Source organism: Orbicella franksi, chromosome 8 (genome assembly GCF_964199315.1).
Source record: "Orbicella franksi chromosome 8, jaOrbFran1.1, whole genome shotgun sequence".
NCBI classification, from domain to species: Eukaryota; Metazoa; Cnidaria; class Anthozoa; order Scleractinia; family Merulinidae; genus Orbicella; species Orbicella franksi.
In genome coordinates, this window is record NC_138152.1 from 12,367,604 (window position 1) to 12,393,645 (window position 26,042).

Consider the following 26,042-nt stretch of genomic DNA (forward strand, 5'->3'; position numbering starts at 1 on the left):
AAAATAATCTTATTCTAGAGTTAAATATGTTTTGTTTTCGTGCCCTGAATAAACTTGTTCTTAAAATGTTAATTAATTATGCATAACGAATGCAATATTACTCACGTAAACAACTGCACTTGAAGTCGAAAAATATCAGTATGGTCACAAATTTTGAATCGGAGTTTACTGTTAAATAGTATATGTAAAGCAAAATAAAAATTGTGGGGATTCGGATAAAGATATTTAGCTTACTTTACTTTACGTTACTGCACATGAATAATTTAAATGGCAGACTAACTGTTGACAAACAGAGACGGGAAAAACCCCTTTTATTATAAAGAAAGGGACTTTTCCCTAATCCCATAAAGTAGATGTATATCGATATAATATATCGCGTGTAGACCTTATAAAACACAGTCTGTTGCACGGAGCGCGGCAAAGGGTCTTATGTGCGATTTAGCTTCCTTCAATAAGCCGAATTTTCAATTCAGTCAGTTGAGGAAAAAAGCGTATGAACTTCCGGTTGGATCCGATATCACCAGTGATTCTCAGAATATCAAGACTTGATTAATTTCAAGGATTTCATTTTTCAGTTGTCTGGCCGGCTTTCCACGCAGCGTAGAGGTAAAGAAGCACCATGCATGATTACAGTAAACCTTTGGGAAAGAAACGATTGCGATTCAGAGACTGGTTGATCGATAGACTTAACACCAAGGAAATCGAGGGAGTGCAGTGGATTGATCGAGAACGAGGACTGTTCACAATACCCTGGGTACACGGATCTCACCAAAGATGGAATATAAACGATGTTGAAATATTTCGCCAGTGGGCTATTTACTCCGGAAAGTACGAACCGTCCAGAGATACACCAGATCCCAGAAAATGGAAAACGAACTTTAGATGCACGTTGAATGCTCTTCGCGATTTCAAAGAGGTGCGCAATGGAAGCTCGTCTCGAGGGCCCAGGAGGTTCAAGATCTACAGCTTGGAAAGCATCGCCAAGGGAAAGAAGGAGCGGGGTGGGTGTGATAAGGAAGAAGAACGTAAGTTTCAACTTGAAAAACATTCTTGCAGCTAATATAATTGAAATTCCACGCGTGGCGGTATTACATTGTTTACAAAACCCATCCGGATTTCTCAGAAAAGTGTTCATAAGACGTAACTAACGGGGGACGGGACGGGAAGGGGGGCGCTTCTTAGCAAAAAGGAACAAATGAAGAAGGGAAAGTAATCTATTACATTATATATTTTTGTTTACATGCATTCGAAATTCTCACTAGCATATCTAAGAAAGCATCTACAGCACGCAGCTTGAGAGAATTCATCTTTAAATCCCTTGTTACCTTTTAATTTTCAATGTTTGACTTTTCAAGTTTGTCGCTCCCATAAAGTTCTCGTGAAAGGGAAAGTACCAGGGGAAAAAAGTTTGCTTACTTGATGAAATAATTTATTTACCACAAAAAAATGCACACCAGTCGAAATGTAACATGAGACGTTCTTGTGACATCCTCATGTCGCAAGATGACCACTTCATGCCCCACCCTCCACACCCTGATTATATTTTTGTCATTGTTTTGTCAATGATTCGACAATTCCTAGAAATTTCGCAAAGTCCTCAAGGGTCAATTCTCAAGCGGCTTCTTGACAAAAACCAGCCGCTTGATCCGAATTCTAATAAAAGTGGCAGCAAAACATTGCTCGCATTAGGCGCCAACAAGAAATTCACGTCGATGTTTCACTGACTTTTCTTATTTGACGTTCAACTCAACCTCCTACCGGACACAAGACGGAGGTTCTGTACATTAGCTGCAGATGCTTTTCCTGAAGGAAAGCAAAATTGAAATAAGAGAATTTATATTATTCGGTTTGAAAATATACAGTAACAAAGGGTCTAAATTTATCTTTTCCTCTTCCCCACACAGAAGAAAAAAAGGCAAAAGTTTTAGATTAGTGTTGTTTTACAATGACCAGCATCAATTTTCTCGAGAAAATATCGATACCAAGATGGCCATGTTAATCAATAATTCTGATGGTAAAACTTGTCTAACTGGAGATGAAATCCTTCCAAGAAATTATCCGGAAAGAAAACCTGTTAGTCAGGTTTATCTTTCTTTACTTGTGACGCCATGAATCTGTGATCTCACAGACTGACCTTCATTTCTTTGGTCAGCCTCCTACCGCTGGCCAGAACAGAAAAACTTGTTTTTCACTTCCTCCCTCGCGCTTAACCTCAGGGATACCATACTGACAGCATGAACTCCGAGGAGTAACCAAATCTGCCATGCAGATTTTAGTACTTGTAGACTGAGAGTGCATAGACCTTATCAGGGTGTTAGAAGCCATATTCGCGGTCAGGCAGCACGACCGAATTGACCAAACTAGAAAGCGTTCAGCCGCGTTTTTGATATGCAATATATTTGACTCTAAATTTTAAGTGGCTTTGCAAGTTCGGGGGAAAATATAAACCAATGTTTGGCGAATCAAAAACGCGGTCGGGGGAAGCTAACATCCCTGAAGTTCGGTTATTGCAATTTTTGCCTAGTATATCTATACTTAACTAATCATACATTGTTCAGAATTCATTAGATTCCCATACAAGCACTGAAATTTATAACACTTGTTGCCTAACCGTCAAGATGGCTCCCAAAACAGTGATAAGCTCTATTCGCGCGGAGCGCAGGCAGGTTCCTGGCTCTCTTGTATTCATAGCCGTCATTTTGACTGTTTTGTTTGAAAGAGCTAGATGCAGATGTTTTTTTTTCTTGTTTTATACAGAGGCTGGCGCATTTGATCTGACAGATAAAGAAATAGTTCAGGTTTGTGGGCTAATGGACATATAGCTTGCTACTGACTCCGACTCCTTATTATAGAGGTGTCCTTATTATGGAGGTGTCCTTATTATGGAGGTGTCCTTATTATGGAGGTGTCCTTATTATGGAGGTGTCCTTATTATGGAGGTGTCCTTATTATGGAGGTGTCCTTATTATGGAGGTGTCCTTATTATGGAGGTGTCCATATTATGGAGGTGTGCTTATTATGGAGGTGTGCTTATTATGGAGGTGTGCTTATTATGGAGGTGTGCTTATTATGGAGGTGTCCTTATTATGGAGGTGTCCTTATTATGGAGGTGTCCTTATTATGGAGGTGTCCTTATTATGGAGGTGTCCTTATTATGGAGGTGTCCTTTTTATGGAGATGTCTTTATTATGGAGGTGTGCTTATTATGGAGGTGTGCTTATTATGGAGGTGTGCTTATTATGGAGGTGTCCTTATTATGGAGGTGTCCTTATTATGGAGGTGTCCTTTTTATGGAGGTGTGCTTATTATGGAGGTGTGCTTATTATGGAGGTGTGCTTATTATGGAGGTGTGCTTATTATGGAGGTGTCCTTATTATGGAGGTGTCCTTATTATGGAGGTGTGCTTATTATGGAGGTGTGCTTATTATGGAGGTGTGCTTATTATGGAGGTGTGCTTATTATGGAGGTGTGCTTATTATGGAGGTGTCCTTATTATGGAGGTGTCCTTTTTATGGAGGTGTGCTTATTATGGAGGTGTGCTTATTATGGAGGTGTGCTTATTATGGAGGTGTGCTTATTATGGAGGTGTGCTTATTATGGAGGTGTCCTTATTATGGAGGTGTCCTTTTTATGGAGGTGTGCTTATTATGGAGGTGTGCTTATTATGGAGGTGTGCTTATTATGGAGGTGTGCTTATTATGGAGGTGTGCTTATTAAGGAGGTGTCCTTATTATGGAGGTGTCCATATTAGGGAGGTGTCCATATTATGGAGGTGTGCTTATTATGGAGGTGTCCTTATTATGGAGGTGTCCTTATTATGGAGGTGTCCTTATTATGGAGGTGTCCTTATTATGGAGGTGTCCTTATTATGGAGGTGTCCTTTTTATGGAGGTGTCCTTATTATGGAGGTGTGCTTATTATGGAGGTGTGCTTATTATGGAGGTGTGCTTATTATGGAGGTGTGCTTATTATGGAGGTGTCCTTATTATGGAGGTGTCCTTATTATGGAGGTGTCCTTTTTATGGAGGTGTGCTTATTATGGAGGTGTGCTTATTATGGAGGTGTGCTTATTATGGAGGTGTGCTTATTATGGAGGTGTGCTTATTATGGAGGTGTCCTTATTATGGAGGTGTCCTTATTATGGAGGTGTGCTTTTTATGGAGGTGTGCTTATTATGGAGGTGTGCTTATTATGGAGGTGTGCTTATTATGGAGGTGTGCTTATTATGGAGGTGTGCTTAATATGGAGGTGTGCTTATTATGGAGGTGTGCTTATTATGGAGGTGTGCTTATTATGGAGGTGTGCTTATTATGGAGGTGTCCTTATTATGGAGGTGTGCTTATTATGGAGGTGTCCTTATTATGGAGGTGTCCTTATTATGGAGGTGTCCTTATTATGGAGGTGTGCTTATTATGGAGGTGTGCTTATTATGGAGGTGTCCTTTTTATGGAGGTGTGCTTATTATGGAGGTGTGCTTATTATGGAGGTGTCCTTATTATGGAGGTGTCCTTATTATGGAGGTGTCCATATTATGGAGGTGTGCTTATTATGGAGGTGTGCTTATTATGGAGGTGTGCTTATTATGGAGGTGTGCTTATTATGGAGGTGTCCTTATTATGGAGGTGTCCTTATTATGGAGGTGTGCTTATTATGGAGGTGTGCTTATTATGGAGGTGTCCTTATTATGGAGGTGTCCTTTTTATGGAGGTGTCTTTATTATGGAGGTGTGCTTATTATGGAGGTGTGCTTATTATGGAGGTGTGCTTATTATGGAGGTGTCCTTATTATGGAGGTGTCCTTATTATGGAGGTGTCCTTATTATGGAGGTGTGCTTTTTATGGAGGTGTGCTTATTATGGAGGTGTGCTTATTATGGAGGTGTGCTTATTATGGAGGTGTGCTTATTATGGAGGTGTCCTTATTATGGAGGTGTCCTTATTATGGAGGTGTCCTTATTATGGAGGTGTCCTTTTTATGGAGGTGTCCTTTTTATGGAGGTGTGCTTATTATGGAGGTGTGCTTATTATGGAGGTGTGCTTATTATGGAGGTGTCCTTATTATGGAGGTGTCCTTATTATGGAGGTGTGCTTATTATGGAGGTGTGCTTATTATGGAGGTGTGCTTATTATGGAGGTGTGCTTTTTATGGAGGTGTGCTTATTATGGAGGTGTGCTTATTATGGAGGTGTCCTTATTATGGAGGTGTGCTTATTATGGAGGTGTGCTTATTATGGAGGTGTGCTTATTATGGAGGTGTGCTTATTATGGAGGTGTGCTTATTATGGAGGTGTGCCTATTATGGAGGTGTCCTTATTATGGAGGTGTCCTTATTATGGAAGTGTCCTTTTTATGGAGGTGTGCTTATTATGGAGGTGTCCTTATTATGGAGGTGTCCTTATTATGGAGGTGTGCTTATTATGGAGGTGTCCTTATTATGGAGGTGTCCTTTTTATGGAGGTGTCTTTATTATGGAGGTGTGCTTATTATGGAGGTGTGCTTATTATGGAGGTGTGCTTATTATGGAGGTGTCCTTATTATGGAGGTGTCCTTATTATGGAGGTGTCCTTATTATGGAGGTGTGCTTTTTATGGAGGTGTGCTTATTATGGAGGTGTGCTTATTATGGAGGTGTGCTTATTATGGAGGTGTGCTTATTATGGAGGTGTCCTTATTATGGAGGTGTCCTTATTATGGAGGTGTCCTTATTATGGAGGTGTCCTTTTTATGGAGGTGTCCTTTTTATGGAGGTGTGCTTATTATGGAGGTGTGCTTATTATGGAGGTGTGCTTATTATGGAGGTGTCCTTATTATGGAGGTGTCCTTATTATGGAGGTGTCCTTTTTATGGAGGTGTGCTTATTATGGAGGTGTGCTTATTATGGAGGTGTGCTTATTATGGAGGTGTGCTTTTTATGGAGGTGTGCTTATTATGGAGGTGTGCTTATTATGGAGGTGTCCTTATTATGGAGGTGTGCTTATTATGGAGGTGTGCTTATTATGGAGGTGTGCTTATTATGGAGGTGTGCTTATTATGGAGGTGTGCTTATTATGGAGGTGTGCTTATTATGGAGGTGTGCCTATTATGGAGGTGTCCTTATTATGGAGGTGTCCTTATTATGGAAGTGTCCTTTTTATGGAGGTGTGCTTATTATGGAGGTGTGCTTATTATGGAGGTGTGCTTATTATGGAGGTGTGCTTATTATGGAGGTGTCCTTATTATGGAGGTGTCCTTATTATGGAGGTGTGCTTTTTATGGACGTGTGCTTATTATGGAGGTGTGCTTATTATCGAGGTGTGCTTATTATGGAGGTGTGCTTATTATGGAGGTGTGCTTATTATGGAGGTGTGCTTATTATGGAGGTGTGCTTATTATGGAGGTGTGCTTATTATGGAGGTGTGCTTATTATGGAGGTGTCCTTATTATGGAGGTGTCCTTATTATGGAGGTGTCCTTATTATGGAGGTGTCCTTATTATGGAGGTGTCCTTATTATGGAGGTGTGCTTATTATGGAGGTGTGCTTATTATGGAGGTGTGCTTATTATGGAGGTGTGCTTATTATGGAGGTGTGCTTATTATGGAGGTGTGCTTATTATGGAGGTGTCCTTATTATGGAGGTGTCCTTATTATGGAGGTGTCCTTATTATGGAGGTGTCCTTATTATGGAGGTGTCCTTTTTATGGAGGTGTGCTTATTATGGAGGTGTGCTTATTATGGAGGTGTGCTTATTATGGAGGTGTGCTTATTATGGAGGTGTGCTTATTATGGAGGTGTGCTTATTATGGACGTGTCCTTATTATGGAGGTGTGCTTATTAAGGAGGTGTCCTTATTATGGAGGTGTCCATATTAGGGAGGTGTCCATATTATGGAGGTGTGCTTATTATGGAGGTGTCCTTATTATGGAGGTGTCCTTATTATGGAGGTGTCCTTATTATGGAGGTGTCCTTATTATGGAGGTGTCCTTATTATGAAGGTGTCCTTTTTATGGAGGTGTCCTTATTATGGAGGTGTGCTTATTATGGAGGTGTGCTTATTATGGAGGTGTGCTTATTATGGAGGTGTGCTTATTATGGAGGTGTGCTTATTATGGAGGTGTCCTTATTATGGAGGTGTCCTTATTATGGAGGTGTCCTTTTTATGGAGGTGTGCTTATTATGGAGGTGTGCTTATTATGGAGGTGTGCTTATTATGGAGGTGTGCTTATTATGGAGGTGTGCTTATTATGGAGGTGTCCTTATTATGGAGGTGTCCTTATTATGGAGGTGTGCTTTTTATGGAGGTGTGCTTATTATGGAGGTGTGCTTATTATGGAGGTGTGCTTATTATGGAGGTGTGCTTATTATGGAGGTGTGCTTATTATGGAGGTGTGCTTATTATGGAGGTGTGCTTATTATGGAGGTGTGCTTATTATGGAGGTGTCCTTATTATGGAGGTGTCCTTATTATGGAGGTGTCCTTATTATGGAGGTGTCCTTATTATGGAGGTGTCCTTATTATGGAGGTGTCCTTATTATGGAGGTGTCCTTATTATGGAGGTGTCCTTTTTATGGAGGTGTGCTTATTATGGAGGTGTGCTTATTATGGAGGTGTCCTTATTATGGAGGTGTCCATATTATGGAGGTGTGCTTATTATGGAGGTGTGCTTATTATGGAGGTGTGCTTATTATGGAGGTGTGCTTATTATGGAGGTGTCCTTATTATGGAGGTGTCCTTATTATGGAGGTGTCCTTATTATGGAGGTGTGCTTATTATGGAGGTGTCCTTATTATGGAGGTGTCCTTTTTATGGAGGTGTCTTTATTATGGAGGTGTGCTTATTATGGAGGTGTGCTTATTATGGAGGTGTGCTTATTATGGAGGTGTCCTTATTATGGAGGTGTCCTTATTATGGAGGTGTCCTTTTTATGGAGGTGTGCTTATTATGGAGGTGTGCTTATTATGGAGGTGTGCTTATTATGGAGGTGTGCTTATTATGGAGGTGTCCTTATTATGGAGGTGTGCTTTTTATGGAGGTGTGCTTATTATGGAGGTGTGCTTATTATGGAGGTGTGCTTATTATGGAGGAGTGCTTATTATGGAGGTGTGCTTATTATGGAGGTGTCCTTATTATGGAGGTGTCCTTTTTATGGAGGTGTGCTTATTATGGAGGTGTGCTTATTATGGAGGTGTGCTTATTATGGAGGTGTGCTTATTATTGAGGTGTCCTTATTATGGAGGTGTCCTTATTATGGAGGTGTCCTTATTATGGAGGTGTCCTTATTATGGAGGTGTCCTTATTATGGAGGTGTCCTTATTATGGAGGTGTCCTTATTATGGAGGTGTCCTTATTATGGAGGTGTGCTTTTTATGGAGGTGTGCTTATTATGGAGGTGTGCTTATTATGGAGGTGTGCTTATTATGGAGGTGTGCTTATTATGGAGGTGTGCTTATTATGGAGGTGTGCTTATTATGGAGGTGTGCTTATTATGGAGGTGTGCTTATTATGGAGGTGTCCTTATTATGGAGGTGTCCTTATTATGGAGGTGTCCTTATTATGGAGGTGTCCTTTTTATGGAGGTCTGCTTATTATGGAGGTGTGCTTATTATGGAGGTGTGCTTATTATGGAGGTGTCCTTATTATGGAGGTGTCCTTATTATGGAGGTGTCCTTTTTATGGAGGTGTGCTTATTATGGAGGTGTGCTTATTATGGAGGTGTGCTTATTATGGAGGTGTGCTTATTATGGAGGTGTGCTTATTATGGAGGTGTGCTTATTATGGAGGTGTGCTTATTATGGAGGTGTGCTTATTATGGAGGTGTGCTTATTATGGAGGTGTGCTTATTATGGAGGTGTGCTTATTATGGAGGTGTCCTTATTATGGAGGTGTCCTTATTATGGAGGTGTCCTTATTATGGAGGTGTCCTTTTTATGGAGGTGTGCTTATTATGGAGGTGTGCTTATTATGGAGGTGTGCTTATTATGGAGGTGTCCTTATTATGGAGGTGTCCTTATTATGGAGGTGTCCTTTTTATGGAGGTGTGCTTATTATGGAGGTGTGCTTATTATGGAGGTGTGCTTATTATGGAGGTGTGCTTATTATGGAGGTGTGCTTATTATGGAGGTGTGCTTATTATGGAGGTGTGCTTATTATGGAGGTGTCCTTATTATGGAGGTGTGCTTATTATGGAGGTGTGCTTATTATGGAGGTGTGCTTATTATGGAGGTGTGCTTATTATGGAGGTGTGCTTATTATGGAGGTGTCCTTATTATGGAGGTGTCCTTATTATGGAAGTGTCCTTTTTATGGAGGTGTGCTTATTATGGAGGTGTGCTTATTATGGAGGTGTGCTTATTATGGAGGTGTGCTTATTATGGAGGTGTCCTTATTATGGAGGTGTCCTTATTATGGAGGTGTGCTTTTTATGGACGTGTGCTTATTATGGAGGTGTCCTTATTATGGAGGTGTCCTTATTATGGAGGTGTCCTTATTATGGAGGTGTCCTTTTTATGGAGGTGTCTTTATTATGGAGGTGTGCTTATTATGGAGGTGTGCTTATTATGGAGGTGTGCTTATTATGGAGGTGTCCTTATTATGGAGGTGTCCTTATTATGGAGGTGTCCTTTTTATGGAGGTGTGCTTATTATGGAGGTGTGCTTATTATGGAGGTGTGCTTATTATGGAGGTGTGCTTATTATGGAGGTGTCCTTATTATGGAGGTGTCCTTATTATGGAGGTGTGCTTTTTATGGAGGTGTGCTTATTATGGAGGTGTGCTTATTATGGAGGTGTGCTTATTATGGAGGTGTGCTTATTATGGAGGTGTCCTTATTATGGAGGTGTCCTTATTATGGAGGTGTCCTTTTTATGGAGGTGTGCTTATTATGGAGGTGTGCTTATTATGGAGGTGTGCTTATTATGGAGGTGTGCTTATTATTGAGGTGTCCTTATTATGGAGGTGTCCTTATTATGGAGGTGTCCTTATTATGGAGGTGTCCTTATTATGGAGGTGTCCTTATTATGGAGGTGTCCTTATTATGGAGGTGTCCTTATTATGGAGGTGTGCTTTTTATGGAGGTGTGCTTTTTATGGAGGTGTGCTTATTATGGAGGTGTGCTTATTATGGAGGTGTGCTTATTATGGAGGTGTGCTTATTATGGAGGTGTGCTTATTATGGAGGTGTGCTTATTATGGAGGTGTGCTTATTATGGAGGTGTCCTTATTATGGAGGTGTCCTTATTATGGAGGTGTCCTTATTATGGAGGTGTCCTTTTTATGGAGGTGTGCTTATTATGGAGGTGTGCTTATTATGGAGGTGTGCTTATTATGGAGGTGTCCTTATTATGGAGGTGTCCTTATTATGGAGGTGTCCTTTTTATGGAGGTGTGCTTATTATGGAGGTGTGCTTATTATGGAGGTGTGCTTATTATGGAGGTGTCCTTATTATGGAGGTGTCCTTATTATGGAGGTGTCCTTATTATGGAGGTGTGCTTATTATGGAGGTGTCCTTATTATGGAGGTGTCCTTTTTATGGAGGTGTCTTTATTATGGAGGTGTGCTTATTATGGAGGTGTGCTTATTATGGAGGTGTGCTTATTATGGAGGTGTCCTTATTATGGAGGTGTCCTTATTATGGAGGTGTCCTTTTTATGGAGGTGTGCTTATTATGGAGGTGTGCTTATTATGGAGGTGTGCTTATTATGGAGGTGTGCTTATTATGGAGGTGTCCTTATTATGGAGGTGTCCTTATTATGGAGGTGTGCTTTTTATGGAGGTGTGCTTATTATGGAGGTGTGCTTATTATGGAGGTGTGCTTATTATGGAGGAGTGCTTATTATGGAGGTGTGCTTATTATGGAGGTGTCCTTATTATGGAGGTGTCCTTTTTATGGAGGTGTGCTTATTATGGAGGTGTGCTTATTATGGAGGTGTGCTTATTATGGAGGTGTGCTTATTATTGAGGTGTCCTTATTATGGAGGTGTCCTTATTATGGAGGTGTCCTTATTATGGAGGTGTCCTTATTATGGAGGTGTCCTTATTATGGAGGTGTCCTTATTATGGAGGTGTCCTTATTATGGAGGTGTCCTTATTATGGAGGTGTGCTTTTTATGGAGGTGTGCTTATTATGGAGGTGTGCTTATTATGGAGGTGTGCTTATTATGGAGGTGTGCTTATTATGGAGGTGTGCTTATTATGGAGGTGTGCTTATTATGGAGGTGTGCTTATTATGGAGGTGTGCTTATTATGGAGGTGTCCTTATTATGGAGGTGTCCTTATTATGGAGGTGTCCTTATTATGGAGGTGTCCTTTTTATGGAGGTCTGCTTATTATGGAGGTGTGCTTATTATGGAGGTGTGCTTATTATGGAGGTGTCCTTATTATGGAGGTGTCCTTATTATGGAGGTGTCCTTTTTATGGAGGTGTGCTTATTATGGAGGTGTGCTTATTATGGAGGTGTGCTTATTATGGAGGTGTGCTTATTATGGAGGTGTGCTTATTATGGAGGTGTGCTTATTATGGAGGTGTGCTTATTATGGAGGTGTGCTTATTATGGAGGTGTGCTTATTATGGAGGTGTGCTTATTATGGAGGTGTGCTTATTATGGAGGTGTGCTTATTATGGAGGTGTCCTTATTATGGAGGTGTCCTTATTATGGAGGTGTCCTTATTATGGAGGTGTCCTTTTTATGGAGGTGTGCTTATTATGGAGGTGTGCTTATTATGGAGGTGTGCTTATTATGGAGGTGTCCTTATTATGGAGGTGTCCTTATTATGGAGGTGTCCTTTTTATGGAGGTGTGCTTATTATGGAGGTGTGCTTATTATGGAGGTGTGCTTATTATGGAGGTGTGCTTATTATGGAGGTGTGCTTATTATGGAGGTGTGCTTATTATGGAGGTGTGCTTATTATGGAGGTGTCCTTATTATGGAGGTGTGCTTATTATGGAGGTGTCCTTATTATGGAGGTGTCCTTATTATGGAAGTGTCCTTTTTATGGAGGTGTGCTTATTATGGAGGTGTGCTTATTATGGAGGTGTGCTTATTATGGAGGTGTGCTTATTATGGAGGTGTCCTTATTATGGAGGTGTCCTTATTATGGAGGTGTGCTTTTTATGGACGTGTGCTTATTATGGAGGTGTCCTTATTATGGAGGTGTCCTTATTATGGAGGTGTCCTTATTATGGAGGTGTCCTTTTTATGGAGGTGTCTTTATTATGGAGGTGTGCTTATTATGGAGGTGTGCTTATTATGGAGGTGTGCTTATTATGGAGGTGTCCTTATTATGGAGGTGTCCTTATTATGGAGGTGTCCTTTTTATGGAGGTGTGCTTATTATGGAGGTGTGCTTATTATGGAGGTGTGCTTATTATGGAGGTGTGCTTATTATGGAGGTGTCCTTATTATGGAGGTGTCCTTATTATGGAGGTGTGCTTTTTATGGAGGTGTGCTTATTATGGAGGTGTGCTTATTATGGAGGTGTGCTTATTATGGAGGTGTGCTTATTATGGAGGTGTGCTTATTATGGAGGTGTCCTTATTATGGAGGTGTCCTTTTTATGGAGGTGTGCTTATTATGGAGGTGTGCTTATTATGGAGGTGTGCTTATTATGGAGGTGTGCTTATTATTGAGGTGTCCTTATTATGGAGGTGTCCTTATTATGGAGGTGTCCTTATTATGGAGGTGTCCTTATTATGGAGGTGTCCTTATTATGGAGGTGTCCTTATTATGGAGGTGTCCTTATTATGGAGGTGTGCTTTTTATGGAGGTGTGCTTTTTATGGAGGTGTGCTTATTATGGAGGTGTGCTTATTATGGAGGTGTGCTTATTATGGAGGTGTGCTTATTATGGAGGTGTGCTTATTATGGAGGTGTGCTTATTATGGAGGTGTGCTTATTATGGAGGTGTCCTTATTATGGAGGTGTCCTTATTATGGAGGTGTCCTTATTATGGAGGTGTCCTTTTTATGGAGGTGTGCTTATTATGGAGGTGTGCTTATTATGGAGGTGTGCTTATTATGGAGGTGTCCTTATTATGGAGGTGTCCTTATTATGGAGGTGTCCTTTTTATGGAGGTGTGCTTATTATGGAGGTGTGCTTATTATGGAGGTGTGCTTATTATGGAGGTGTCCTTATTATGGAGGTGTCCTTATTATGGAGGTGTCCTTATTATGGAGGTGTCCTTATTATGGAGGTGTCCTTATTATGGAGGTGTGCTTATTATGGAGGTGTCCTTATTATGGAGGTGTCCTTTTTATGGAGGTGTGCTTATTATGGAGGTGTGCTTATTATGGAGGTGTCCTTATTATGGAGGTGTCCATATTATGGAGGTGTGCTTATTATGGAGGTGTGGTTATTATGGAGGTGTGCTTATTATGGAGGTGTGCTTATTATGGAGGTGTGCTTATTATGGAGGTGTGCTTATTATGGAGGTGTCCTTTTTATGGAGGTGTGCTTATTATGGAGGTGTGCTTATTATGGAGGTGTGCTTATTATGGAGGTGTCCTTATTATGGAGGTGTCCTCATTATGGAGGTGTCCTTATTATGGAGGTGTCCTTATTATGGAGGTGTGCTTATTATGGAGGTGTCCTTATTATGGAGGTGTCCTTTTTATGGAGGTGTGCTTATTATGGAGGTGTGCTTATTATGGAGGTGTCCTTATTATGGAGGTGTCCATATTATGGAGGTGTGCTTATTATGGAGGTGTGGTTATTATGGAGGTGTGCTTATTATGGAGGTGTGCTTATTATGGAGGTGTCCTTATTATGGAGGTGTCCTTATTATGGAGGTGTCCTTATTATGGAGGTGTCCTTATTTTGGAGGTGTCCTTATTATGGAGGTGTCCTTTTTATGGAGGTGTCTTTATTATGGAGGTGTGCTTATTATGGAGGTGTCCTTATTATGGAGGTGTCCTTTTTATGGAGGTGTGCTTATTATGGAGGTGTGCTTATTATGGAGGTGTGCTTATTATGGAGGTGTGCTTATTATGGAGGTGTGCTTATTATGGAGGTGTCCTTATTATGGAGGTGTCCTTATTATGGAGGTGTGCTTTTTATGGAGGTGTGCTTATTATGGAGGTGTGCTTATTATGGAGGTGTGCTTATTATGGAGGTGTGCTTATTATGGAGGTGTGCTTATTATGGAGGTGTCCTTATTATGGAGGTGTCCTTATTATGGAGGTGTGCTTTTTATGGAGGTGTGCTTATTATGGAGGTGTGCTTATTATGGAGGTGTGCTTATTATGGAGGTGTGCTTATTATGGAGGTGTGCTTATTATGGAGGTGTCCTTATTATGGAGGTGTCCTTTTTATGGAGGTGTGCTTATTATGGAGGTGTGCTTATTATGGAGGTGTGCTTATTATGGAGGTGTGCTTATTATGGAGGTGTGCTTATTATGGAGGTGTCCTTATTATGGAGGTGTCCTTATTATGGAGGTGTCCTTATTATGGAGGTGTCCTTATTATGGAGGTGTCCTTATTATGGAGGTGTCCTTATTATGGAGGTGTCCTTATTATGGAGGTGTCCTTATTATGGAGGTGTCCTTATTATGGAGGTGTCCTTTTTATGGAAGTGTGCTTATTATGGAGGTGTGCTTATTATGGAGGTGTCCTTATTATGGAGGTGTCCATATTATGGAGGTGTGCTTATTATGGAGGTGTGCTTATTATGGAGGTGTGCTTATTATGGAGGTGTGCTTATTATGGAGGTGTCCTTATTATGGAGGTGTCCTTATTATGGAGGTGTCCTTATTATGGAGGTGTCCTTATTATGGAGGTGTCCTTATTATGGAGGTGTCCTTTTTATGGAGGTGTCTTTATTATGGAGGTGTGCTTATTATGGAGGTGTGCTTATTATGGAGGTGTGCTTATTATGGAGGTGTCCTTATTATGGAGGTGTCCTTATTATGGAGGTGTCCTTTTTATGGAGGTGTGCTTATTATGGAGGTGTGCTTATTATGGAGGTGTGCTTATTATGGAGGTGTGCTTATTATGGAGGTGTCCTTATTATGGAGGTGTCCTTATTATGGAGGTGTGCTTATTATGGAGGTGTGCTTATTATGGAGGTGTGCTTATTATGGAGGTGTGCTTATTATGGAGGTGTGCTTATTATGGAGGTGTCCTTATTATGGAGGTGTCCTTTTTATGGAGGTGTGCTTATTATGGAGGTGTGCTTATTATGGAGGTGTGCTTATTATGGAGGTGTCCTTATTATGGAGGTGTCCTTATTATGGAGGTGTGCTTTTTATGGAGGTGTGCTTATTATGGAGGTGTGCTTATTATGGAGGTGTGCTTATTATGGAGGTGTGCTTATTATGGAGGTGTGCTTATTATGGAGGTGTGCTTATTATGGAGGTGTGCTTATTATGGGGGTGTGCTTATTATGGAGGTGTCCTTATTATGGAGGTGTCCTTATTATGGAGGTGTCCTTTTTATGGAGGTGTGCTTATTATGGAGGTGTGCTTATTATGGAGGTGTGCTTATTATGGAGGTGTGCTTATTATGGAGGTGTGCTTATTATGGAGGTGTCCTTATTATGGAGGTGTCCTTATTATGGAGGTGTCCTTATTATGGAGGTGTCCTTATTATAGAGGTGTGCTTATTATGGAGGTGTCCTTATTATGGAGGTGTGCTTATTATGGAGGTGTCCTTATTATGGAGGTATCCTAATTATGGAGGTGTCCTTATTATAAAAGTGTCCTTATTATGTCGTATTATAGAGGAAGAGATTAAATGAATTCTGGTTCCTCTTGGACTGTCCATAAAACTTATCCAGAATATAGAGGTGTCCTTATTATAGGGGTGTCCTTATTATAGAGGTGTCTGTATTTTAGAGGAAGAATTGAAGTAAATTCTGGTTTCTCTGGGACTCCGTTAATTTTTCATAATGTAGAGGTGTCCTTATTATGGAGAAAGCCGTATTACAGAAGAAGAGATTAAATTAATTCTGTTTTCTCTGGGATTTATTTAACTATTCATGGCAGTTTCTCTGGGACTATCCATAATAATTATCCATAATATAGAGGTTTCCTTATTACAGAGGTGGTCGTATTATAGAGGAAGAGATTAAGGTCACTCCCCAGTATTGCATTGCGCATCCTTACTGCGCATAATTTATGGCGTCATTAGCGCGCGTTCGTGCACCAGCACATTGAAAACGTGGCGGATTTGCCTTGATATTGAGTTCTGTCAGTTGAAAAATGGCTATAGCTCACTAACGAGCCCGGGCACCCCAAATTTTTTTCCCGTCAGTTTAATCAACTAATCACTAGCTTTGCGTGAGAAAAGACTGATCTGATTTCTATGTTTGGAAATTGAATAAATAAGAAAAATAGCAGCTGCGCTGTAGTCTTTTCTATTTTGCAGTTTGATAGCCGTGTCAAGCAATTTGGTTCAAATATTTTAACAAAGATTCAGCAGTCTGTCAAAATCAAACTTAAAAAGTTTATTTGTGCCCGACACAAGTATTCAGGCTGTAGTTTGAGGCGTGTTTTCATGAGTCTGGGCTCACAAAGAGTTTACAATAACTTGGAAAGCGCTCTTGTAATAAGCATTTAATAACGCTAAAATGGGACATTTTCAATGCCTCACTGCTCCTTAACGAGCATGGGCAACCCCCCCCCTTTTTTATTTTATAATTTAAGTTCTCATACGATAAATATTCATTGGACAAAGTTTGAGCAAAAATCTATGTGCAGTTTTATTTCGAGGGAATTACCTTAAATGAACTCTGGTTTCTCTGGAACTGTCCATAATAATTATCCATAATATAGAAGTTTCCTTGTTACAGAGGTGGTCGTATCATAGAGGAAGAGATTAAATGAATTCTGGTTTCGCTGCGACTGACCATAATATCCATAATTTAGAGGTGTCTATATTATGGAGGTGTCCATAACGAGAGGTTTGAGTGTATCTAAATTTTGAAACGTTACCTAAGAGATAACAAACAGTAATGAATTTTCAAATTGATCGACGCTCAGATTTGGCAACAAGTGTCAAGATTTCGTCGTGAGTCTGTTACATGAGTTTTGAAACTTTTTCAGGGTCTTACGACAAAGGCCAGCTCTCTTTAATAATTTTCAAAGAAAACAACTGACATAAAATTAAAGAGGGTTTTACTGAAAACCAAAGCAAAATTATATGTCGGAATGTATTTGTCCCTTATAAATCCCTAAGCGTTTGTCATTTTCTGATCTGAACGTATCGCAAAACAACATTCGGTGTATCAAAAACTCTTTTTCTTAACTGAAGCTGGATTAACTAAAATATAACACAAATAACAGTGATAAACAAGGTTTATCAGCTGAACGCCCATAGTATCATAGGATCTTTCTAATGCTGGGATTTTCCTCCCTCCGTGTTAACAATTAAAGATTTAAAGTCATATTACTCATTCTGATTCTATTTATTTCAGATGGTAGACGAAATGATGGATCCTGGACCTATCACAAAACCTGCATTACAGAAGTCTTCGCTGGTTACTCGAGCTCGTCCAAACTCAGCCTACCCTGCATTCGAGACACTTGTGCTGGGAAAATCAACAGGTAGGGAGCCAACCTCGTAGGGTGAATTCCGGGGAAGGAAGTGGCCTCTAGTTGTACTGGTGAAGTCCATTCGGTGGAAGGAACAACTGCCTGGACCGATGCTTCGGTCACGTCGCCTAAATACATGTTGTACAGTCTGATGGCAAGCTTACGTTTTGAAGGCATGTTAAGAAATCGTTGAGCTCCTCAACGTCATGTGTAACCCTCTATCTCGCAGGCACAGTGAATTTGCTCTTCCTCTCGCCCCAAATGACCTTTCTCAATCCATTTTAATTTACTTACTCTGCTTTACGCCGTATTTTGTCGTAACCCTCTTCTCGATGTTTGGAAATGTGGTAAAAAGGGTCTCACGCGTTTGATATTTTGATTCAAACACACTTCATTTATTTTTCCCTTATTGAACTCTTGTTCGACTTTCGTCTTTTTTTTTTTTTTTTTTTCGATCTGCTGCCGCGTCTCTGTTGTATTCTCTGCTGCCACCTGTGTTGGCGTCGATAAATAAAAACCATGTTTCGTATAGTTTTGAAAGAACGAGTGAAAGCAGGTTTGGGAGAACGCGAGAAATACTGTGGAACTGGAGTCAAGGACGAGTGTTTCGGCAACTTTTTCGAGTTACATAACTAATGCCTTTTAGCCCGAGCTTTCATACATTGTCTTCTACTTTATTTTACAGGAATGTTCCCTTTTCCTCATACACACTGGTTCTTGGCGGCTTGGAATGCTATGGCAGTAGACCAACATGTCGAGAAACCCGAACTGGAAATATTCGCAGACGAAGGTGCAGAAGAAAGTGGAACTGAAGGCAGAGCCGGGGGTAATAATTAGGAAGAAGTTGATTGAAGACTAACAGTACAGTCGCCATTATATGCATTAAGTGGAAGTCCACTGCGTTTCGGGATTGTCACTTAACAGCTTGAAAGCTTGACAAAGATCATTATAGTGATTCTCCCTATGCATCATCGTAATTTACACGCCAGCTGCTCTATATAGGGCAGATTTTTTTTCTTTTTGCTATATAGCGCAAATAGCGCAGAGGTAGACTAGAAAATATTGTATTCATCATGGTGCGGTTAGAATTCAAATTTTGTTGTCTCTCGGGAAACAGGGGTGCAGTCGAAGAGACTGGTGAAAAAGCAAGAAAGCAGAGAAATCTGTAACCATAAAAGGACAATTACAGCAGAGGAGCTGGCCAACGCTCAAGAAATCACCGATGTAAGATGATGGCTAATTTGGTCTTATTGTCATTGACTCGTCGTTGTTGTCCTCTTTATTGCTATAGTTTTTTGTTGTTGTTGTCGTTTTTATAGCAATTTCTAGTGCAAATTATTTATTCGCTGCCACTGGGAATATGTTAAGATTAATTTTTGTTTATCGGTTTTCCTATTAAAACCGCCCTACGTTGCAATAAACACTAAATAACCTGAGAGCTGACCTATATGTACCCACCTCACTGTTTGCCCTAACCCCTTTCCAGCGCCAATTCGCCTGTCTGTAACCACAATGTCTCTCCTTCTCCTCTTTAGCTGGTAGATCGAATGGCTGCAGACTCTCGACCTTCACCTGAGGAGCTGGACGGCATGGAAGAATCAAATGAGGAGGGTAAATAGAAGAAAAATGATCAAAATGATTATCTTGAATTGTTCTTGATTGTTAGTAAAAATTTAATAAGTAAATGCTTAGTGTAAAAAGTAAACGTGCAAATATTAGGACGCTCCTTCGTTTTTCGTTTCAAGTTATAAGCTTGTAGTTTCTTAAAACTGAGCGCTCATCATTTAGCTGGAGGCGGTCTTAGATAGCATGTGAAGAGGCTCTGTAGTCGAGGATGGGCGAAGAATTCTTTCACATTATGTTTTCTTCTCAAGCGGCGAAATGAACCACATAGTGAGTAATGATGTATATATGAGTTATTGGCCAAGTACGAAGTCACGATAGGCGCCAGTTGCATCTTGGCTCTTCCAGCCGCGCCGCCGCGGCCAGACCCTGCGAGCCGGAGCCTGTCCGCAGGCCGCTATTTTGAAGTCCTGCACTTTTCCTAGCTTGAACGAGTCATCAGAAATATTCCGTTCCATTTAGCAATTCTTCCTGTTCCCACTCGTGTGTGCGAATTTGAACTGAGTACTTCTCTTAATTTGGTTAATTAACTGATGTTAAGGAAAATCTTTTCATTATCATTATTTAATTATTGCTCAGATTTTGATGTCTCTCGGGGAACAGGGGTAAGGAAGAAATCAGAGAAATCTGTAACCATAAACTTAAAACATTTTGAAATGACTTTTGCAGAAGACGAGATGCCCAGCGATCAAGAAATCATTGATGTAAGATGATGCCTTGATTTGGTCTTATTGTTGTTGGCCTGTCGTTGTTTACGTTGTTGCCTTTTGGTGCGTTCTTTCGGTGTGATTTGAATCAGGATCAGTGATTCAAGATCAGTCAGATCATAGTACATCAAAGGAACCGATGAATCCACTCTGATCAAGGATTCATCGGTTCCTGTAATGCACCATGATCTGAGTGATCTTGCCCACAGATCCTGATCTAGATTACCCCAAATAAATGCACGCTTTATTGCTACAGTTTGTTGTTGTTGTTTTGTAGTAATTTCTAGTGGAACTTGTTTATTCGTTGTCTCTGGGAAGAGGTTTTGATTAATTTTTGTTCGCTAGTTTATTGGTTTTCTAATCAAAACGGGACCACGTTTCATTTAAGAACAATGATCGACAAGGGATAACCTGAAAAAGCGCCGCCTAACTCACTGTTTTCCACTAGCTTTATTCATATGCCTTTCCCTAACCCATTTCAAGTGTCAATTCACTTGTCTATAACCACAATGCTTTCCTCTCTCCTCTCTAGCTGGTAGATCAAATGTCAGACCAGAGTAGCTCCTCATTTGAAGAGTTGAACGGCATAGAGGGATCAAATGAGGCAGGTAAATAACAGAAAAATGATCAAAATAATTATCTTGAATTACACTTTACTGGTTGTTTAAATTGATTGACCCTTAGAAGAGGAATTATGATGAATTAATTTGTAACGTATTTATCCATAACCATAAACTTACTTTTGATAATTTGAAATGACTTTTGCAGAAGTCGAGGAGCCCAACGATCAAGAAATCATCGATGTAAGATAGTGCTCTAATTTGTTCTTTTATTGTGTTGTTGTTTTTTGATGCGTTCCTTTGGTGTGATCTGGATCAAGATCTCTCAAATCATGCTACATCAGAGGAACCGATGAATCCACTCGGGTCTAGGGTTCATCGGTTCCTTCATTTGATGCACCATGATCTGAGTAATCTTGCATCACTGATCCTGATCCAGATCACCCCAGATGAACGCGCCCTTTATTGCTATAGTTTGTTGCTGTTATTGTTGTCGTTTTTGTTGTAATTACTAGTAGAACTTTTTTATTCGCTACCATTGGGAAGAGGTTTTGATTAATTTTTGTTTGCTAGTTTATTGGTTTTCTTACCAAAACGGGACCACGTTTCATTTAAGAACATCGGCAATAGATAACGTGAGAAAGTGCCCACCTTATTCACTGTTTTGCCACCAGCTTTATTCATATGCCTTTCCCTGACCCTTTTCAAGTATCATGACTCGCCTGTCGATAACCATAATGTCTTCCCCTCTCCTCTCTAGCTGGTAGATCAAATGTCAGACCAGAATAGCTCTTCAAGTGAGGAGCTGGACGGCAAGGAACGATCAAAAGATGAAGGTAAATAAAAGAAAAATGATCAAGATAATTATGTTGAAATACACTTAATAAATCTGTAACCATAAACTTAAAACATTTTGAAATGACTTTTGCAGAAGACGAGATGCCCAGCGATCAAGAAATTATCGATGTAAGACGAAGCCCTAATTTGGTCTTATTGTTGATGAACTGTCGTTGTTGTTGTCTTTTGGTGCGTCCCTTTGGTGTGATCTGTATCAGGATCATTCAAGTAATGGTACATCAAAGGAACCGATTAAGCCACTCTGGTCTTGGATTCATCGGTTCCTTTGATGTACCATGATCTGAGTAATCTTGGATTACTCATCCTGATCCAGATCATCTCAAAGGAACGTTCCCTTTATTGCCATAGTTTTCTGTTGTTGTTGCTGTCGTTTCGTTGTAATTTCTAGTGGAACTTGTTTGTTTAATGGTCTTCTAATTAAAACGGGACCATGTTTCATTTCTGAACATAGACAATAAGATAACATGACAAAGTGCCTAACTAATTCAATGTTTTGCTATCAGCTTTATTCATATGCCTTTTCGAACTCCTTTCCAGTAGCAATACGCCTTTCAATAACCATAGTATTTTTCCCTCCCTTCTCTAGGTAGTGGATCAAATGTCAGACTGAAGAGTTGGGCGACACGGAGGAATCAAATGAGGAAGGTAAATTAAAGAAAAATGAGCAAAACAGTTATCTTGAATAACACTTTATCAGTTGTTAAAATTGATTGACGCTCAGTGTAAAAGTAACCGCGCGAATAATTGGACTGCCAACCTTTTTCGCATAAAGTTATAAGCTTGTAATATCTTGTTATTTCTTTAAGGCGTTTGTTATTTAGCTGAAAATGTGGAAATCTTAGAAATGATTCGCAATCCTAGCGGCAGTCTTGGCCAGCCTGTGAGCAGGCTCTCTAGTCGAGGATGAGGCGAAGAATTCTTTCACATTATGTTTTCTTCTTAAATAGCCAAATGAAACACATAGTGAGTAATGGTGTATATTTGGGTTAAGTACACGATAGGCGCCAGTCCCTTCTTGGCCCCGTTCCAGCCGCGGTCAGACCCTACCAGATAGAGCCTGTTTACAGGCTATCTTGGCCGGAGTGCGGCACACTTCCTAGTTAGAACGAGTCATCAGAAATATTCAGAATTTATCTTTCAAGTGCTGCTCTTGATTCGGTTAAATTAGCCGATTTTCAAGAAACTCGTGCCATTGTTCAAGTTAATTCCATCTAGGTTTTCCGCAAAGACTGAATACTTGTACACTGGGCGATAGCTGAATCCTGTTTCACAAGAAAACATGTTGTTTTTACTCTCTCATAGATTAATCAGACGATGCTTCCACTCCAACGGAGAAAAGCGCAACTACGGCTGATCCAGAGGGCTCATCTAATTATGGGAATGAGTACGCAGCTTCACTTTGCTTGAACCCAATCTCCACTAGGGAGATGACATCACTGACAGGGTTTAAGTAACGATGACGAACTCTCACGTGCTCACGTGTTATGTTTGAAAACGTCGCTGTGAAGAACTCTCACGGAGGATTGATCTAGCGTAGCCAACTTCATCAATTAAAGGAAACTTATGTTAATACATACTAAGAATAACAAGCTAGTCAGCCACACCTTTTTTTTTTCTTTACATGCGAGAGTTTGGCTGTTATATTTTGTTCGGAGCATCTCGAAACGAAGGAAATCACTATGAAACTACTAAAGATAATTAAACATACATTCACGAATACAACTTTCAGTAAATAAAATTGGACAAGATTTTGCTTACCATGCATGCAATATCAATAATTTCGATGCCATCGAAAATGGCGCAGGCTGACTTGAGTCCTTCAAAAACGGCATAAATGACGTGCTTATTACGACAGCTACACATGTCGTACTGTTTATGTGTGGCCAGAACCACAGCTCAACAGTCTCTTATTGGAGACAGTGTTTGTTTTGCAAACGTTGGACTCTCTTAGCTTTCTTAAAGAAAGATAACGTAATCTTGTATTGTGAGATTTTGGTTAGAGTTAATTCGCCTGACTGGCTTTCAAAGCCTGTCTGGTCAAAAATAGTCAACCGTATCACTCCCAGGGTCAGTAAATACATGCTGTACTCTGCACATAACCTAAGCTGTGTGCGATCATTCAAATGAAAGCTATCGATCAAAATTTTTCGTGTATAATAGAACAAAATAGCCGGTTTGCATAACCAAAGCTGATTCCCCACCCCCAACTTTGAATGAAGAAGGAATTGTATTTCATATGAAGCGATATATATTTTGTGCGTGTAGCTACATTGTAAAATAATTTTCATGAGTTTGCGGCAGATTTTTATGAAACTTTGTATATTACTCAATTCGGCATGAAAAATCGAGCGATGGCTGGTTTGTTTTTTTGTTTGAATAAAAAAAGTGGGAAAATGTTGTAGCAACCTTTGGGTGAATTAGCAGCTCACCCCAGCACTCTCATTATTTTGGTTACTACACTTTTTTTCTTTCCAATGATCTTCCAATACGGTAGTTATAACATCTTTCTACTGTTGCTCTTGAATGTTTACAATAATTTCCACGAGTTCACTTCTCACGTTTCTTTTATGGGGACAAGCACATGATCCATCAGATCATTGTCAAACTGTCAATTCATTAATTTTATGCTAACGTCACAACATGCGCAGTTCGCATAAAGCACCATTGCCTTTACGCGCAAAGCTACTTAGCATATTTTCCTTCAAAACTATACCCAGCGAGAAAAAGATTTTCTTCCTAGATATTAACTATCAATTTCCAAGTGGTTGACCAAGATAAAGCGACGCGAGAAATATAAAAATTACAATCTTTTTTCCATCAATTAAAACTTAAGGATCACTCTAAGTTTAAAGATAAAAGTTGTTGTCAAATATTTCTTACAACATAAGTGTTACAAGAAGAAGATTTCGCGGGTGGACCTTTCCCAAATTCTAAACAAGCCTAGTTCCATATCATTATCTGTGCGTGTTCTCAAGTTTAAACATATTCGAGGAGACACCATAGTGTTACTTGTAAAATGTGCACATTTCTTTCCACTTTTGTGCGAAGTGTGAACGAGATATGAATTTTAATTAATTAAACAGCCGTATTTCAATGTCCAAAAATGTCGACAAAATGAACAAATATTGACTCAAATATTAGAAAACAAAATCCTGATAAGTTATGGAATCTAGAATGACTATTTCCAGGAAGGGTGCATTTCAAAACTAGACATCGATTTTATTTCATTATCTCGATTGACACCTGTAAGAAGAGTAACCAAGGTAACGGAAAGTACAGCTGGAAAATCCCAAAAATGATGGTGCTCTGAAGTATGAGCTACATAATAACATAATGTAAGGAGAAGGTATAATTTGATCAGTACTAAAATAGAAAACCAAGTACCCCATTTTTGTAATACTCTGAAATATCTCACGATTATATGATCCTGCCCCCAAACCAAGTTTTCCCTTGATAATTTAATAACGATTTAATAATTTAATAACGTATAGATAAATACAATTAGAATACATTCTCACTTTGCATTTTTATTGTTTAACAAAAAGCATAACATCATGGTTCAGAAGGGTCCATTATATCCGATTCAAATTGCGTCCCAAGACAAAACGAGTGTCGTTAGTGGATTACAAATGCTCGGCGACCTTGAACTGAGTTAAGTTGAAATGAGCTTCTAGATCCTAGGTCAACGGCAAACTATGTGTATTTGGATTCAAAGTTGAGCAAAATCGTCTCAGAGTGGTGGATTTTCGCCATATTGTATGAAAGTGCTTTGTCAGCAGAAAATGAATCGTTTAAATCAATGTACAACTAAAGAATTATTTACATATTTTGGTTGATGCTTTCTCAAGAGAAAAATTTCCTGCAGAACTTTTGAGTACAGTTGCTTTTCTAACCAATATTCCTCTCGTTCAGCGAATCAATCTATTAATATTGAAAGCCACAATGAGGCACCTTAAGGAAGCTTTGTTTTTAAATATAAACCTAAACCCGAGATAAGATGCATCGGCTGAGTTGCTCGGCAAATCAGTCAGCGATATTCTTTAGTATATTTGTTGCAGAAACTTTAAGCGAAACTATGGAATATTTTGTGCATTTTTAACCTTTAAAATTATTGAGCAAAATATATCTTAAAACAATGTGCAGACGAAGCAAGTTCCCACGGGAACTGATCAATTTGTCTGCGCAGCAGTATAAATAACATCAATTTAACTAGGGGATTACCCCAATCCCACACCAACATCAATATTTTGCAGCTTAAAGGAATTAAATATTTTTCAATGCTGATTGATAAAAAACGTTTCGTTCTTCTCTTTGGCTTATTTTGTTGGGAAAAATTGTTATCATAATTATTTTTTTAGTATCAGTCACATTCCTTGAGGTGACTCCCTTGTTGTGTACGCTAGTGTTATATTTTGGAAAGCTTGTTTTGTATTCGTTTTTACACCCAGTTCTCTTAAACGTTCAAATGCACAAAGCAGCGATGAATTAGTGTTTTATTACAATCATCCTCTGTTAAAATTGTGGCTTTAAAAATGTTCAAAGAAATGCCCGTTCTAAGTGAAGTAAATACTTATTACCAGTCTGCAAAATGTTACAGAATTTCACCGAAGGAAACGCGAGAAAATTATTTGCCAGTGTTGCTTTCTGTGGTCATGTATCGAAAAGCACTGATGTTTTCCTCTGAGCGCGCGCAGATTACTAAAGCTGTCGTCCTTAGCGCGCATGCGGTCGTAAAACTATAGGGGGCTCAAAACAGTTTCCAGCATTTAGATTTTGATGGGTCGTTATAACCACTCTTTATC

The 26,042-nt window shown here is 39.7% G+C and overlaps 1 protein-coding gene across 2 annotated transcripts; it reads left to right on the forward strand.

The window, feature by feature from the left end:
* The first annotated feature begins 270 nt into the window (after positions 1-270).
* On the forward strand, positions 271-22,615 carry LOC145495362 (uncharacterized). 2 transcript variants are annotated; one of them, XM_081474973.1, is made up of 13 exons: positions 271-1,025; positions 2,758-2,798; positions 17,375-17,504; positions 18,178-18,318; positions 18,610-18,716; positions 19,028-19,103; positions 19,785-19,819; positions 20,355-20,430; positions 20,591-20,625; positions 21,143-21,218; positions 21,314-21,348; positions 21,827-21,885; positions 22,543-22,615. In XM_081474973.1, the coding sequence occupies exons 1-12, from the start codon at positions 620-622 to the stop codon at positions 21,848-21,850; spliced, it is 1,182 nt and encodes a 393-aa protein (XP_081331099.1). In that variant the 5' UTR covers positions 271-619; the 3' UTR covers positions 21,851-21,885; positions 22,543-22,615. The 2 variants fall into 2 exon arrangements, with proteins under 2 accessions (XP_081331099.1, XP_081331100.1); XM_081474974.1 differs by lacking the exon at positions 2,758-2,798 and having other exon boundaries at positions 795-1,025.
* Positions 22,616-26,042: the final 3,427 nt, after the last annotated feature.

Coding starts and splice junctions, on each gene's coding strand:
- LOC145495362 (XM_081474973.1), top strand. CDS start 620: ATGCATGATTACAGTAAACCTTTGGGAAAGAAACGATTGCGATTCAGA. Junction 19,104..19,784: donor GGAAGAATCAAATGAGGAGG/GTAAATAGAAGA, acceptor TGACTTTTGCAG/AAGACGAGATGCCCAGCGAT. Junction 20,626..21,142: donor ACGATCAAGAAATCATCGAT/GTAAGATAGTGC, acceptor TCTCCTCTCTAG/CTGGTAGATCAAATGTCAGA.